We start from the raw sequence: 17,102 nt of genomic DNA, 5'->3' as shown, positions 1-17,102 counted from the left end.
TAGGCTTGTTAAGACAGCCTTATGGGGGTAATTAGGAGCATGCTCTAGAAAAATGGTAACAGAAGCTAGAACCGTGGTTCTAAATGGCCTTCACAGTTCTGAATTGCCTTCGCAAGAATTTAGTTGCCAACACAGTAACACTCCACTATTGATGGTTAGGTATGTGCATTGGTGAGGCAGTTTTGTGTTGTGGGTAGAGTGCTGGACAGTGGACACTTAGGTTCATTGATCCAATCAGCTGTTAAGTTACTAGCTAGCTTTTGGCTAGTCATTATCTCTTAGCCTAACACATGTCCCAGCACTAATGCTAGTTGTTTAAGGCCATTAGATGATACCTGACAGATCAGACCAAAGGTTGTCCTGGGGTGGACAACATTGGTTGTACCATTAGACAGAGTGAGGACTCTGGCAGCAGTTGCCTGGGTGAGGAAAGTGATGAAGTATCATACCCCGCAAGTGCCCCAGAAAAACTGGGACAGCCCTTTTTTTTCTTATGATAGCACAGCAGCCATTTTGGGTGCTATGATCTTGAATGATTTCTCATCAAGTTCTCACTCTGAAAAAGCACTTTTTCTGGGGCCACAATCCTGGGTGGCACTGCAAAACGTGTTCTCTTGGGCACCTGAAAAAAGTGCATCTTTAGGGCTCTGTGATCTTGCTCAGGTAATGTGACTCATGCAAGAGCACAGCCAGGAAGATGCACACCCTGGTTTGGGGACTCAGCATGTTGGAGGGTATGGGTATCAAAATACAGAGCTATTGTAACATGGATTCTGATCTGTCCCCTTTAAGCTAATCTGCTCCCCTCATGTTCAGCAAGGTGTATTGTCCCTTCACCAGTGTTGAAGTAAAATTCAAATGCCAGTCCAATCAACTTCTTTGCATGGAATGGCCAAGGCAGGTTTGTGTGTCTTGTTCTTTGTTTCAGACATCAAATTATCCTGAACTAGCCCTTGGGGTAGGGCACCTTTTTCAGCCTGAGTTATTAATCACCCTTTTTCTCATTTTGTGTTACAGAACCAGGTCCTATGGATCCACCACTTCTATTGAATGTTAAATCCAGAGAAGCAACTATCTCCTGGCAGCATCCATCAAAGCCAAATGGCATCATTACCCACTACAACATTTACCCAAATGGCCAGTTGCACACTACTATTCCAGGAACCAGATCTAAATTCACTGTACATTCCTTGCGCCCTTTCACAGTTTATCACTTTCAAGTAGAAGGTTGTACTTCCAAAGGATGCTCTCTTTCCCCCGAGACAGCGCCCATAAAGACCCTTCCAGATGCACCTGAAGATATTCCCGCTCCAGAGCTCTATTCGGACACACCGACATCTGTGCTAATATCATGGCAGCCGCCTCTTCATCCAAATGGGCAGGTAGAAAACTTTATAATAGAAAGGAGAGTGAAGGGAACTGAACAAGTATCCACAGTTGCTACCTTGCCCTTCAATTATTCAAGGAGTTTCCTGGACCAGAGTGCTGCCCTTAGCCCTTGGGTTAAATATGAATACAGATTATTGGCAAGTACTTTCAAAGGAGGCATTAACAGTAGTGCATGGGCAGAAGTTATCACCAGGCCCTCAAGACCTGCGGGCATCCAACCTCCCGAGGTGCAAGCATTGGGACCAGATATCGCACAGGTTTGTTGAGTTTCATTTTTGTGAATGCCATTGCACATTATCACTAAAATCACCAGAGGTGAATTCTAGCCTATGTTTAGAGATTGCACTGCACTGCACTGCATACAGTGCACTGTGTACAAAAGTAGCTTCCATAGACCTGCACCAGGAGCTGCATACTGTCTCATACCACAGCTACCTTTCCTTGACTTTTTAGTGTTTTTCTGGTGGTCACAAATATAGCCCAGATATCCTTATGGTACCCATGTCTCCCTAATAGGTATCACTCCAGTTAGTCATTCCCACATTCCCTATCCCAGACATACCAATTGGTCTGAGACCCTGGGCATAACTGCTACCTTATTTCATGTGTAGCCACCATGACAGGAGTGGGGGCATTTGTGTCCCTCCTGAGGCTGTTGGGCTACAGCTCCCTCCATGCCTGACTACTAGCCATGCTTGCTGGGGCCGATGGGAGTCCAGCATCTAGAGGGACCCAGGTTCCTTGTACATGCCTTATCGTATGCACCACACACTTATTAATTGACTGAGATTCTGTGGTTTAGTGATTCTTTTTTAACCCCAAATCAACAGAAATCCAGCCTGTTCCTTATTGACTGAGAGTATGGTCATTTATGCCTTCATGGGGACTCTGTTATTTCAGTTGGTAACCTCAGAATTAGGGTGGTCTGTGTGCTACTTGCTTGGGTATGGATCATCAGCCCCTGCAGTTGGTTGGTAGTATAAAACCTCTGGGTTGTTCAGGCCTGTTGGGTGTATTTTAATGCCTTGCCTTCTGCCTTCACCTGGTATCTTCTGCATGCAGCACTTCAGGTTCCCTCCTTAGCTTTTTTAGCACTTCGCTATTTCCTAGTTTCAGATTTTCCAGCTTCCAGATCAAACTATTAATCTCAGGGCTGCAAGTGGGAAAGCACCCTCCAAGCCTGTTTTAGATATGGCTATTGTTTGCCCTTGCTGGTCTCTGCCAGGGCTGCTCTGCTGAAACTTCTCTTTGGCATTTGTCCATAAAAGGTAAAGGTAAAGGAACCCTTGATCATTAGGTCCAGTCGTGACCAACTCTGGGGTTGCGACGCTCATCTTGCTTTATTGGTCGAGGGAGCCGGCGTACAGCTTCCGGGTCATGTGGCCAGCATGACTAAGCCGCTTCTGGTGAACCAGAGCAGCGCACAGAAACGCTGTTTACCTTCCCGCCGGAGCGGTACCTATTTATCTACTTGCGCTTTGACGCGCTTTCGGACTGCTAGGTTGGCAGGAACAGGGACCGAGCAACGGGAGCTCATCCCGTCGTGGGGATTCGAACTGCCGACCTTCTGATCGGCAAGTCCTAGGCTCTTTGGTTTAACCCACAGCGCCACCCGTGTCCCGGCATTTGTCCGTACTCAGCTTTAAAAAGGTAAAGCGACCCCGACCATTAGGTCCAGTCGTGGCCAACTCTGGGGTTGCTGCGCTCATCTCGCTTTAATGGCCGAGGGAGCTGGCGTACAGTTTCCGGGTCTTAGCGACCCCCAAATTCAGTGAGATGCCACTTCTATACCACGAAAAAGTCAGGGGTAGGGGAACCTGTGGCCCTCCAGATATTGCCATCCCTGACCATTGGTTATACAGGCTGGAACTAAAGGGAGCTGTGGTTCACTGAAACTCAGAGGGCCACCAGTTCTCCACTCCTGGGTTAGATGTGTTCATTTAGTGTTTAACCTCAAACCAATAAGATCTCAGCCTATTCCTGTCCTCCCATCTATAATACTCTGTTCTTTATTATGCTGTTGAAATGCTTCCAGATTTCTCTCACACACCTGAAATACTTGGAATACTACTGTGGGGGCATTTAATTTTAATCCCAGAGCCAGACTAAAATGTGTACGATACAAAAGAGAGAGAGAACAAAAAATGAACAGCCCTACCCTTCTAGACATTATTAAAATGCTAATTGCTGTGAGTGTTAAATGTTCTGTGTTTTCAAATTTGTGTCAAAATATCTGCTTTGTTTTAAATCTTTAAAGGAGTTAAAATCAATGTGTAAGTTGACTAACTAAGGAAAGAACAGCCTTAGAGCACTACCTAGGAAATTTTCAATTATTCACATCCTTCATTTGGGAATGAACTCTAGAGGACAGGATAACTACCATTGTTTTGGCTTGCATACAAACTTCATTCAAGGGAAATTAGTGTAACCAAACAAGAGGGATTTTTGTAGCTTAGAAGCCTCTTTTGTGTAAATACACACATGCTTCCATGGATTCAGTCTTGTACTAGTGCCAAAAGGCATCGGTACAGTAGCTTGCTCACTAGAGCACAAAACAAAGGACGTTTGCCTAAGTCTAGAGACCAGCCACTTAAATTATTGGTGCTATTTGTGGTATGGTTAGTCCTCTTGAATAATGAGAGTGCATGTAGATACTCAGTTTACGCTAAACAATTTGAATATATGGACAGAAACAAGTCAAATGATAAAATCTAGAACCACATTTTGAAATATTGATAAGCAGGTCTATATCTAAAATGGTGAAAATACTGCAGACTTTTTGAAATGTATATCACTGCCCAAATGAACTCAACCTGTGGTAAGCACAATATGTAATTTATTATAGACCAGGGTTTATTGTGATGCATGGAAAGAATACTTATACGAAAGTGGGTAGGAATACATCAAAACCATTTGATACAGGCAACTTGCAACTTGTGACTTACATGCATTTAGTTTTACATGCTTGACTAAATAAATAAATAAATGGGATGGAAATGGAGCAGGCATTGCGGGAGGGGGAGGGACTTTGACAAGCCCACCTGCCATTGAATCCATTGTGTTTTGACTGTATGTGATTTTGGCTTTATGTGCTATCCCTGGAATGTAACCCCCACATAAGTTGAGTTGCCTGTACATAGTAAGAAAATAGGAAAATTAGTATTTAAGGCAAGAAGTCATATAACTACAATAAGAGATCAGAATGTGTGCATGTCTGTGTATCAAACTGACTATATTAAAACCTGATTGAAACATTGATAATACCTTGTAGAAAACCGAGAATAAAGTGATGTGATTAAATAATTCTTGCTTAATAAATCATGGTTTATTAAGCTGAGAATGAGCACTATGTCTGCAGTCTCTGTGCTCTATGTGAACATGCTTCAGCGCTAAGGGATATTGGATCACTCTGTTGGAAGTGGAAGCCAAATTCCCACTGTTCACCTGTTCATCTGAGGTCAGGAACAGAAACTACAGCTGTTGACAAAATGTAAAAAGAGAAGAACATGACAGTGAAAATTGTTTAGAAATGATATTTACATTCCCTCTATAACAGTGGAAAATCTATATATTGTCATTGTTATCATTGTCAAGAACTTCAATTACACTTTTAAATGGATATAATCCTGTCTGTGTCTTATCTCTTCCTGTCTATTGTAATTTGTCTGTGGCAGAGCTTGAACCAAAGCTCCTGCCCTACTGTATCCAGCATGCCGTATTGGCTCTGTCTATATAGGAAAAAAGGGCAATGCAAGAAAAAATGAGTACATGCCCTGCTCACACAGCATCTCATACCCCTGCAGGGTATATGTGGCACATATCAGCTGTTGTAGAAACAGAACAGGTGTTGGACAGATGTGCTGATACAGCTCTACACTTATTTTGTACTGAGTATTTTAATAATGAAGAAGCCATTTCATAGCAGCATGTGTGTTCAGTAGATTCTTCATCTCCTCCAGGTTCCCAGTCCACAGGTCTCATACCTTGTATTTGTGACATATGGTGTTCAAGTGCAGCAGTGACTTTCTGCATATGTACATCTTACTTTTTTGTTACATGCTTCTGTTGTATTATTTCAATTTAAAGCATTGCAGCATTTTTGAATGCATTGTTTTAGATGATACTGTGATTTAACATTTTTGCAAGTTGCATTGAGCAGTGCATAAATGAATGAATGAGTGTGCTGCAGAAATGTGACATAGATTGTGTAATGCCATAATAACACTTTAGACAAATGACAATTGAAAGGTAGCCTGCAGAAGATGCTAGAACAGCTTAACTGTTCCACAGATCTCTCGTGCAGATTCTTAGACCAGAATTATGCTCTATGCCAGACACATGGAAACTTTTTTACCATACATGACTTTTCCTCCCTGGATGAGGAAGGCTAAGGGCAATCCAAACGTCCATGTACAAATTGTTTTACCATTCCCACTCTTGTCTGCTAGAACCTTGCTTAAGTATATAGGACTTTCCTTATTGATATCCAGAAATGGAAGAATCCTGGCCTGGTTTTCATCACAGGATATGGTCATGTAGTCCACCAGGCTACTTAAGCCCCACCACTTTCCCATGTAGAAAATTAGGTACTGACATAAACATATAGCCTTAGCTTCTCAGGAAGATTCCCTGAGTAATTCCTAATTCCAGTAGTGATTATTTTTCTTTGATTATATGTCCCATTTCCAGCAAATGTATAAAGAAGCAGAATATATTATAAAGAATGACATATTAATTTTTCTTATTTAGTCATAAATAATCATGAATGGTTTTGTGATATGTAACATTTGAAGAGCTTTACTGTAACATTCCCAGGAGCATACAGCTTTCTTTTACTTGGCTCGAACCTTCATTTTGGCCTGAATGTTTATTCTGGAAGTAGTTAAAAACAGCAGGCCACTTCTACTTCCTTCAACATTTTGTTGTCATATGTGACTGGGAGGTGGCTTTGCATTTTGCTTGGTGGGTTACAAATTTTGTACCCTCTACTTTGGCATACCTCAGGCTATACCTTTAAAGCACATTCAAAACATTATTTTCCTCAAAGAAGTCTGGGTACTGTAGTTTACCCCTCAGTGAGTTACAATTCCCAGCTATCCTTAACAAACTGCAGTGCCCAGTGCCTTGAAGGAAAGCACATTCTTTCCTTCACAGTAACTCTACCCCTACATAGTCCAGGTCCAGCAGGGGTGGTTTTTTTTAAACCAGGTGCCTTTTTCTCAGAAAACATTATTCTGTTTAACATGAAAGGTTTTGACTATGTGAAAAAGAAATGCTTCCCAAGGTTATAACTGCTTAATGGGAGGGAAATGGCTAATTTCTATCCCTTTAAATTTTGTGGTGGAGAAAATAAGGTGCTTTGATCTTTAAATGACAGCTTCCTGAATCATTATAGTGAATTAGTTAATCTCTCCCAGAAGCTGCCCTATTCTAGCTTCCTCTTGGGCACCCTCTTTCTTAGTCTTCACACTGAGCTTCAAATCAGTGTACTGCTGTTGTCAACACCAAAACATTGAATGTGCCCTCTTATTTTCATACATTACTAAACTCTCACCTTAAAGGTCATCCAACTTAGTAAAGAACAGCAGAAACAAGCACTGCAAGGTATGGTGTTTTTTTAAAAAAAACATTTACAGTGCTGTATTTTTGTTGCACGTCAAGAACTTTGTTGTCCTCCCTGCACAAGATGATCACTATTCTTTTCTCTACTCTGGAGACATTTTGCTTACTATGGCAAGGAGATCCATTTTTGACTTGCATTTCTTAAGCAGCGGAATCCACCACCTTCCCCATGGCAGATCATAGAATCATAGAATCATAGAGTTGGAAGAGATCACAAGGGCCATCGAGTCCAACCCCCTGCCAAGCAGGAAACACCATCAGAGCACTCCTGACATATGGTTGTCAAGCCTCTGCTTAAAGACCTCCAAAGAAGGAGACTCCACCACACTCCTTGGCAGCAAATTCCACTGTCGAACAGCTCTTACTGTCAGGAAGTTCTTCCTAATGTTTAGGTGGAATCTTCTTTCTTGTAGTTTGGAGCCATTGCTCCGTGTCCGCTTCTCTGGAGCAGCAGAAAACAACCTTTCTCCCTCCTCTATGTGACATCCTTTTATATATTTGAACATGGCTATCATATCACCCCTTAACCTCCTCTTCTCCAGGCTAAACATGGCCAGCTAACTTAGCCGTTCCTCATAAGGCATCGTTTCCAGGCCTTTGACCATTTTGGTTGCCCTCCTCTGGACATGTTTCAGTTTGTCAGTGTCCTTCTTGAACTGTGGTGCCCAGAACTGGACACAGTACTCCAGGTGAGGTCTGACCAGAGCAGAATACAGTGGCACTATTACTTCCCTTGATCTAGATGCTATACTCCTATTGATGCAGCCCTTGGCTCATGTCAAGTTTGTGGTCAACCAAGACTCCTAGATCCTTTTCACATGTACTGCTCTCAAGCCAGGTGTCACCCATCTTGTATTTGTGCCTCTCATTTTTTTTTGCCCAAGTGCAATACTTTACATTTCTCCCTGTTAAAATTCATCTTGTTTGTTTGGGCAAGCAACTTTACAAGTCTGAAAAGATGGAAGCAATTATGAAGCGGCACAATGGTTTGCTTGAACAATAGCAACAAAAGAACAAGCCACAAGTTATGCCTAAGCCCTCAGGTGAACAAAGAAACACGGGAAGCAGCCATATATTGAATCAAATCATTGTTGAGTCCCTATTTTCTAGCTTAGTATTTTCAACCCTGACTGGCAGCCAGGGTCTTCCCTAGCCCTACCTGAAAATGCCTGGGATTGAACCCAGGAGCTTCTGCATGCAAAGGATGTACTTTACTATTGAGCTACAGTCATTCCCATAGAAATTAGCATTTTGCATCCAGGCCTGTCATATTAGAGGGCACTTTTATAGTCATTGCATCAGCAGAGGAGTTCATAGAAGACATTTTTAAGTCTCGGGAAATCTGAAAGGTTTGACTAGCTGCCATTTGCCAAAATGGACTTTCCTACCTGTTCCTTCCTGCTGTTGCTCCCTGACTTCTTGGAAGCCTGTTCAGTTCTGTAGAACTGTGTTCAGTGTAGCATGGGCAATGCAGCTGTAGGGTTGGAGGAAAACCAGCAGAAACAGACATCCAGCCCCTTTGCATGAGTGTAAACACCTTCTGGTTGACTCTGCTGGATCCAAACCTGTATGAATTACATTTTTAAAATTTTTACAGGTTAAGACAAGATAATTACAATAAATGTATAATTACAAGAGAAGTTTTGTTAAGTAAGTGAAGTACCAAATATACTCAAGCCAGATATTGTGATGGTAGATCCATCTCAACTTAATATCAGTCAATAACACAAGCATAAAAATCACTACATAACAGTCATGGCAGGGCCAGAAGTTCTGAGGTTGAAGTTAAGAATGGATTTGTCAGTTTTTGTTTTTCTCAGTTACTCATTTTCCATTCTTGAGGCCAGTTCTTCACATTTCTGCAAGAATTAGCAATTTGGTGTATTTTAAGTGCATGAACATTCATCAGCATCTTATTGAAAATTTCTCTGAATATACAAGTATATTTTTTTGCAAGTAATGCCCCTAATATAATGTCATTTATATGTTATTTCTACAAATATATGCATTTTATACACACATTCCCCCAAATGCACCATTTTGTGCACATTGTTTGGTTAAGAACTGCATTTTAAAAAACTGCAAATTTCAAAGGATAGCTGTGATTCAGTTTGTGTATTCTTTCGGAAACTGCAAACCAGGAAGGTTGGCATTAAAATCCTCACCAAGTTGAATTTCTTCTACATCCTCACTATGAGTTGGAACCCAGCATACTGTATCCAGAGGACTTTTTGAGCAGTGCAAAAGCATTTTCTTCTGTGCAGACCTGCAATTGTTTTTCCTTTGCAGGAAGAGTTTTCTGTAGCTAGCGTTTCTCCCTTTTTTTGTAGAGATTGTAGCACACTCCATGCTACAATGGAATAGTTGCTGGTGCCAATTCTGTAACAAGTTCTCTTGGCTCACAAGCACTTGCTCTTTGATAGACATGAAAGAGCTACCTGATCAGATTTTGGGTGTCTGCCCTAGAAATGTGGAATGGCTGCAAGGCACTCAAGTAGCATGATTAATTAAGCTTTATTTTAAATGACTCCTGTAGGGGTTGACTAAAGCAGGTGGCTTAATAGAAGAGGGTGTTTGAGAAAGAGTCCTTTTTATACATCTTAAAAATAGTTCTGTGATGGATGCTAGAAAGAGCAGATCACAGAAAGGCTATGGCCACTCTTTAACACTCCTTCTAAACGAATGGAGGTTGACATCACAGGACACAGGCAAATGAGGACAAGGGGGGGACGGACAGATCTCGATAATAGCTTTTGCTGTTCACCATCACAAGATGCTGAGAAAAATATTTGAGGCTTTGGTGAGTGTGTTTTCTTCCAAGCTGGTTTGACCAATAATAATTAGGTAGAATGAGATGATGTCCAAGTAAATCTGCATCCCCAGTTCTGAAGGAGTAGCTGTGCTGTTGCCCAGCAAAACAAAAATGATGATACCAGTGGCATTTTGAAGAGACTAAATATATTGTGGCAAAAGCTTTCGTGTGCATGAAGTAGTTGTGCAGGTATAAGCAGCTTCCTGCAACCTTGTACCCTGCAAATGTTCAGGACCACAACTCCCACCAGCTCCCCATATCATGACCGATGGCCAGGGATGTTGGAAGATGTAGTACACAACACCAGGCAGACCCCAGGCTAGGGAAGTGTTATGTACTGAGTCGAATAGGATCCAAACTGCAGCAGTCTGATTGGTCCTAGAACAATAGGATCCAAAAGGCAGCAGTCTGATTGGTCCTAGAACAATAGGATTCAGAATGCAGCAGTCTGATTGGTCCTAGAACAATGCAGCAGTATGATTGGTTGGCAGGAACCACCCAATCATGCTCCAGATTGAAGTGAATCAACAACCTGATTGGGTTACAGTAGAATTCTGGAATTAGCCAATCATGTGCAGCCCATTGTGTAAATAATGTATATAAAGCAGATACTTTGAGGGGACATTCATTCATTCCTCCTCACCACCATGAGCTGAATAAAGAGCATGAAATCACTTTGCGACTCTGAGTATATTTCAGGAAGGTTGAAGTAGGGGAAGAAAGGTTTCTTTCTTGTTTCTCCTACAAAATGAAACCCAAGACCTGTGTTCTTAGGTGGGGAATACTTCAGCAGAATGGAACAGTGCTGTATTTTAGTGCAGGGCAGCTTATTAATAACCAGCACACACCTGCTACTTTCAGCTTCTGTTCACATCCCTTCCAGGAACATAAAAGCATTACAGTTTTCTGTGGTCTTTCTTGTTTACATCCTCCTTTTACAGTCACCTGATTCTCGGAGAGGAATGGTCAACTGCCACCTTGGGGTTTTAGTTGTGCATTGTAATACGTGTAAGGTGTAGCAGGAAGAAATATCTTTTCTTTCATGTTGTAAATTACAGCATAATATTGCCTTGCTTGGATGATTTTACACTGTTTCATTAGGGAGGATGAAGATAATGCAAATAACTAGGATGGATTCAGTTCTGCCTCCCTCTAGCTTTAGATTTGTTTTTGTGTGGTGTTTTTGTCATTTACTTTCATGTTGTGAGTTAGGAGTAACAAAACAAAAAAAACCTGAATAGGAATTTTTAAGCCTTGCCAGAGTGAAATCTTTTCCACGACGATACTGTTAAGCTGTTCCTGCTCCTGTGATTTAAAAGTTGCAGTTAACAATGTTTTCTTTAATACTGTTCCAAGTTCTTTTTACCCAAGACCTTCAGTGTTGCTAAAAAATTCTGTGGCTAGGTGCCTTACAAGTATCACAGCCTAAAAGTTGAACGAGTTCTTAGCGTCTGGCATTTATTTATTCCCTGGTGGTTTTTGAAATCTGGCCCATTTATACATTGATATATTTTCGACTGTGAAATTACTGATCTAAGAGTGGTCAGAGTCAAGAATTGTTTGAGGACTAGGAAAAAGATCTTTAATAATTCTGTTAAGATTTTATTTATTTTATAGCACTCACGTTTTGCCAGCTGATTGACATTAATATACTCTATAAAGCAGGGATGGGAAATCTGTGGTCCTGTAACTATAGATGGACTCCAGTTCCTATCAACCCCAGTGAGCATGGCCGATGGTCAGGGATAATGGGAAATGAAGTCCAGCAACCTATTCAATTGAATTATAAATATTTCATTGATAGTTTACAAAGGTATGTAAGTTATAAATGAAACGTTGAGTATAAAATAGTCAAACTTTGCCCTCCTACTTTGTACTAACATATTTCTCAATATTGTTCATATGTGGCCCTTGATAATATCATAATAGATAATCTTAGTTATTTTAGTTGGTTAGTGTCTAACATTACTCATAGGTAATGTCAGTAAATTGTTTAATTATTAATTATTTGATTAATGGTTTGTTAATATTATTTTTATTAAGGCTATTCTGTTTACATATTCTGTATAGCGGAAGAATGATTAATACAATAACGTTGATTTAAAGAATAAAAGATGATGAAGGAGAGTATATAGCATATGGATGAATAAAAGCATATTCCACTGCCCATCTCTGTGTTTGATCTTTCAAATAATAAACAGCTAGGTTCCCTTTGTTTCACATTTTACTATGGGGAGGTCTGTGTCTTATGCAGTCCAAAATAGATGCCACCCTATGGAGTCTATTTTAAATCTGTACCCCCTAATGGCTGCTCTCTATAGGGAGGCACACATGCCCCCTCCATACGTTGAAGGAATACACAGAGAGTGATCATAGGGTCACATGGACTAGCCCCACCCACAGCCGTTGTTATGCACTTTGTCAGTGCTTCCCTGATTAATGTTGCCTGGAAGACATATCCATGTGAACAGATGTACATGTAGAGAACTATTACATATTAGGAGGAATTAGGAGAAATCCTAACATGACAGTGTGGGTGGGGCTAGACCATGCAGCTTCTTGGTGAAGAGGAGGTGCCGCTGGTCTTCTCCCACCCTTATTCCCAATGTAGATCTTCACTCACCCCTTCTTCCCTGGTGGGGAGGCTGCTATTTTGTGGTTCACTTCAGGTGCCAAAATGTCTTGGGCCGGCCCTGGTGGTAGCATGCTAAGATCCATGAACTGCTGACAGTTCTTCTCATTTTTTTACATGGCCATATAATGTGAAATAGTGACCTGAAAATGATTGGGAGCAAATGCCTAGAATAAGCCACATTAGAAGAAAACATTGCTGTCAGAGCTTTGCTAATTTGAGAGTTGTTGTTTTTTAAATCTTGTAAAATTCTCTTTCTTTAAAGAAAAAAAACTTTATTTTTTTCCAGGTTTCCTGGAAGGCTCCTTTCATACTGAATGGAGAAATACTTAGTTATGAGATCCGCATGCCAGACCCTCGAATCACCCTTACCAGCAACTTATCATCTTCAATGAACCATTTAGTAACCAATCTGATCCCTTTCACAAACTATTCAGTCACCATAGTGGCTTGCTCTGGTGGCGGTGGCTACATTGGAGGATGCACAGAAAGTCTGGCTACATATGTGATGACTCATTCAACCCTCCCCCAAGGCATTAGTCCATTGTCTGTGACCCCAATCAGTGAATCATTTATTGCTGTTTCCTGGCAACCACCATCCAGGCCCAATGGGCCCCACATAAGGTAATGTAAATAGCAACATATGCAACTTAATGAAAATATGGGTCTCTACATATGCCCAGAGAAATTGTTTTTAAGCTGTGGTCTCAGGAACCCTAGGGTTCTTTGGAAGGTTTCCAGGGTTTCCTGAAGTAAAATGTTCCATAATGGCAGAGAAGACTGCTGGCCCACCACAGGACCAGGGAGATGTTGAATATTTCTGTGGGATATTTTCTCATCATTTGAGGACTAGTAGGCTTCTCCAGGGCCCTGAGATGCTTCCCAATATAATCCATAAGGTGTCCTGTGGCAGACAAATCAGCCTGGAGCAGATTGTAGTTCTAGATTTGTACACTATGAAAGCAGAATTCCCATTTGTGTGTTATCCTTTTTGCGATGTGTTTTCTGTCCTTAAGATGGTTCCATATTTTTCTGGAAGTTCAGCCACCTTCACTTAGATCCCAAAGTCTTTTGTTTTGAGTTGATGTTGGCCAACATAACAATGGAGCGAGAAAGAGCTAATCAAAAATGCAGGTGCGGAAGAGTTTGCCAACGCACCACATGTCTGTAGAGTCAAAGTTTCAATCTTTCTATGTTGGCTGTCTTAGACCTTCCTGCTCCTATCTACAAAGCAGTTCTTCCAGTGTAGCCCTGAAATGACCCTCTGGACTTCAGAAAAATGGAAATTATACATATGTTATGATATCTTATTCTCTTTCTTGCTTAATATGTAACTATGAGCCATTCCAACAGACTAATTGCATGCATTGCAGAATAATAAAATAGTCAGGTTTGGGAAGCAATCTACATTACTGTATATATTTACAGCATGATTCTCTCACCACTGGTAAGAGAAGCAACACAACATAACCTGCACCTGAAAACTTCATTTTCTTCATGGTGTGCCATGCTGCTTCCAACCAGAACAACCACTGAAGCAGTTGCTCAGCACAATGTGTTGGGGAGAGAAGAGGATAGGGCACCTGCCACCAGTGGAGGCGATTTGTACGCAGTCACTATCCAATGCTTTAAAAGATTGTGATATTTCTCATGGCTTCTACATCAAATTACAGAGAGACCAACCAGAACTAAATAATTCTGCAGGTTTTGGGAGGCGGGGAGGAGAGGATGGTTCTGTTGACATTGATAAACTAATAACATTGAAATGTTTCCTATGATGTGAAGACAGCAGCATATTTTGGTGATGTTAACTTTGGAATTCAGTTTCTCTGGTTGCTCTCTTGGGATAGAGGTGAAATTTATACAAAGAGAAACAAACTTGCAATCCACTAATGAGTTGAAATTTCAATACTTGATCTTGAGTCCCTTTACTATAGTTGATTTCAACCAAAACACTGGTCTGTTGACTGTAATAAACAGGGTGGCGGTGATGAACTGAGTCACTATAACAAAGCTATATTAAGAGCACAATCCACAGCTTATTTATTTCATTGTCATTCCTAAATAGCCTAATCTAAATGTGCTCCAATGCAACAATTGTCTATTAGTATTTATTTCTGAATTTTATACAGTGCTGTGTATATGCAGTTTACTGTGGTTTAAAGTTCCTTCAGTTCCTTAATCTACATTGCCAGTGTTCACATGTGCATTGATTAATTATAGCAAACAAATATTTGAATGTAATCATACATATAACTGCATCGAGATTATCTGTGGGTGGAGTTTTAATACCAATGCATGTGTGTATCTGTAGGCCTTAATGAAACATCACAAAAAACAAACTGGACGTGTTGAGATTGTACATATTTTATTTATTTATTAGTTAGTTACATTTCTTCCCTTCCCTTCCTCCATGAAGGGTGCCCAGAGATATTAGCAACCTAAAATCAAATATATATATATATACAGTAATTAAAGTTACATTGATAAAACTAACAATACCTCTCCCCTTCTGAAGACCTGAACAAATAAATACATATTCAAATGCCTCCTGAACATGGTCTGGGAGGTCTGCCCTGGGAGGGAATTTCAGAGCAGAGTGTATTCCCACTCTCCTTGGCATCTGCAGCAAACGGACTGAAATAAGGGCCTTGTAAACTGTAGGTTGCGGGATATGCAGAATGGCACTCCTTCAAGTACTTGAGTCCCAAATAATTTAGGGGTTTGCACACCTAGTACTAATGCTTTGAATTGTTCCTGGTATCTTAAAATGAGAGTGATGTGCTTCCTGTGACAACTCCTCTCAGCATTCTACATTATGTACTAGCTGCATCTTCTAGATCAGGCATGATCACTGGTAGATCACTGGACACTGAACAACTGTGGCTCCCCTTTAAAAAGCTCAACATTTTACCCCCTTTCTAAAAAAAGCTCAACAACCTTGACCTGAACCCCCCTAAAAGGGGTTAGATCACTGCCAGTTTTTAAATCTGTGAGTAGAACTCAGTCTCTTGGGAGTTGGCCACCTCTGTTCTAGATCATCTTCAAGGGTGGCTCCATGTAGAATGCATTGTAGTAATTTATAAAGAAAGTTATCAAAGCATGAATTATTGTGGCCAGATTATCTTGGTTCAGGAACAGTCATAGCTGAAGAACCTGCTGTTACTGGGCATAGGCATTATTTACCACTGGAGCAACCAGTGCTTCAGGTGAGAGTTTGGCATCAGTGACTACCCCAGACTTTGAACCTTCTCCTTCAGGACATGTCAGCTCTCTTGAGAACTATTCACTCACAGGACCGCTCATTTTATCCATCTCAGTTTATTGCTTTTAGACGTTGGCTGACCACTGTACAGCCTCTTTCAGTTCTGGTGGGATGGAGAGGTGGAGATACAGTTGCGCCATTTTGTGTGATGTTTTCTGAAGATAGAAGTGTGCCTTAGTAAAACACTGCACAAGACAAATCTTGGCGCAATCATGCGTACAATCACGTCAAGCTTGCTTTTGTTGCGGTGTTTTATCAATGGCCCTGTATGCATTGGTAAAACCAAACTGTGCATGGTACAATCCTAGAATTTATTTTATAAATTCGCTTAAATTTAATCAGAAATCAGGAGGAATAAGTCAGACCTTCCATTCTCCCATTCACTCTTCCAGTCAGTCAGCATGCTGTATATTTTTACAAGATACTCCATACCTATAACCCCTGTTTTGCTATCTCACACCATACACAATGGTTATTGAACACATTCAGTCCTGATGATGGGCTCTTAGATTTCTTCCCCCACCAATATTTTCCTACAGGTCAGGGGTATGAGCCTGCTGATACCTCTATCTTGTCTGTGGTTGCTGTCTTTTTGGCTACTGACACTCACTGGTATTCACCTTGGAACATCAAAAATAAAGGTAGTGATGGTTACAGTAGGGCCAAGAGAATTCTTGAGACACGTAAGGCCCCAAAGGTCATTGGTTTCAAGCCTGTTTGTCACAACTCTCAGTCACAATGAGCTTCCAGCTTCGAAGCTGTTGTAATTAAACCAATTCTAGCCAGTTTAAATTTGCATTGTGGATATAGCTTCAACTGTGAATTCACTTGTACAGATTCCATTGAGCTTTTCTTCCTTAATGTGAACTGTGCTGTACTAAATTTAAGTCAAGTTATCCTGAAAGGTTATGCAAATGTTTAATGTTATAAATCATTAAATACTCTCAGATTCTTTTTTCCTAATAAAAGAAGTGTTGTGAAACATATCGTCATCCGTTTTGAAACTCATTAGGTAAGTTACAAAAAATGTCAAATCCTGAAACATGGTTTTTTTAAAAAAAACTTTACAGTTGTAAAAACAAAATGGTGTGTGACTTTTAAAAGCAACCTGATTTTTGTGTAATAACATTAGTTGAGATAATCCCAGCGTTCTGCTTGTCTTTTGTGTTAGATATGAGCTCCTGAGACGTAAAATCCAGCAGCCACTTGCATCAAATCCCCCTGAAGATTTAAATCTCTGGCACAATATTTACTCAGGAACTCAGTGGTTTTATGAAGATAAGGGTCTTAGCAGGTGAGATTACAAAAACTATAAAAACAAATGCTGGCATTTTGTATAGACTATGCTTAATAGTTCAAAGTGTTGCTCGTGTCTCTGTGTT

The 17,102-nt window shown here is 40.7% G+C and overlaps 1 protein-coding gene and 1 long non-coding RNA gene across 2 annotated transcripts in view; one reads left to right on the top strand and one right to left on the bottom strand.

Annotated features, from left to right (window-relative positions):
• Positions 1–17,102, top strand: part of USH2A (usherin) — a 446,098-nt gene that overhangs the window by 275,430 nt on the left and 153,566 nt on the right. The window contains exons 41-43 of the mRNA XM_079968364.1: positions 1,018–1,646; positions 12,745–13,079; positions 16,892–17,014. Coding sequence (XP_079824490.1) covers positions 1,018–1,646; positions 12,745–13,079; positions 16,892–17,014 — 1,087 coding nt within the window. The remainder of the gene's footprint in view (positions 1–1,017; positions 1,647–12,744; positions 13,080–16,891; positions 17,015–17,102) is intronic.
• On the bottom strand, positions 8,406–12,916 carry LOC307212114. Its single transcript, XR_013836840.1, has 3 exons — positions 12,828–12,916; positions 8,740–8,870; positions 8,406–8,564 (listed from the first exon to the last, which is right to left on the bottom strand). It is a non-coding gene; the product is annotated as an uncharacterized lncRNA (long non-coding RNA).

This window comes from Podarcis cretensis (genome assembly GCF_951804945.1).
Source record: "Podarcis cretensis genome assembly, chromosome: 3".
NCBI lineage: Eukaryota > Metazoa > Chordata > Lepidosauria > Squamata > Lacertidae > Podarcis > Podarcis cretensis.
The sequence above is the reverse complement of the archived record's forward strand: the minus strand, read 5'-3'. Positions and strand labels throughout refer to the sequence as shown.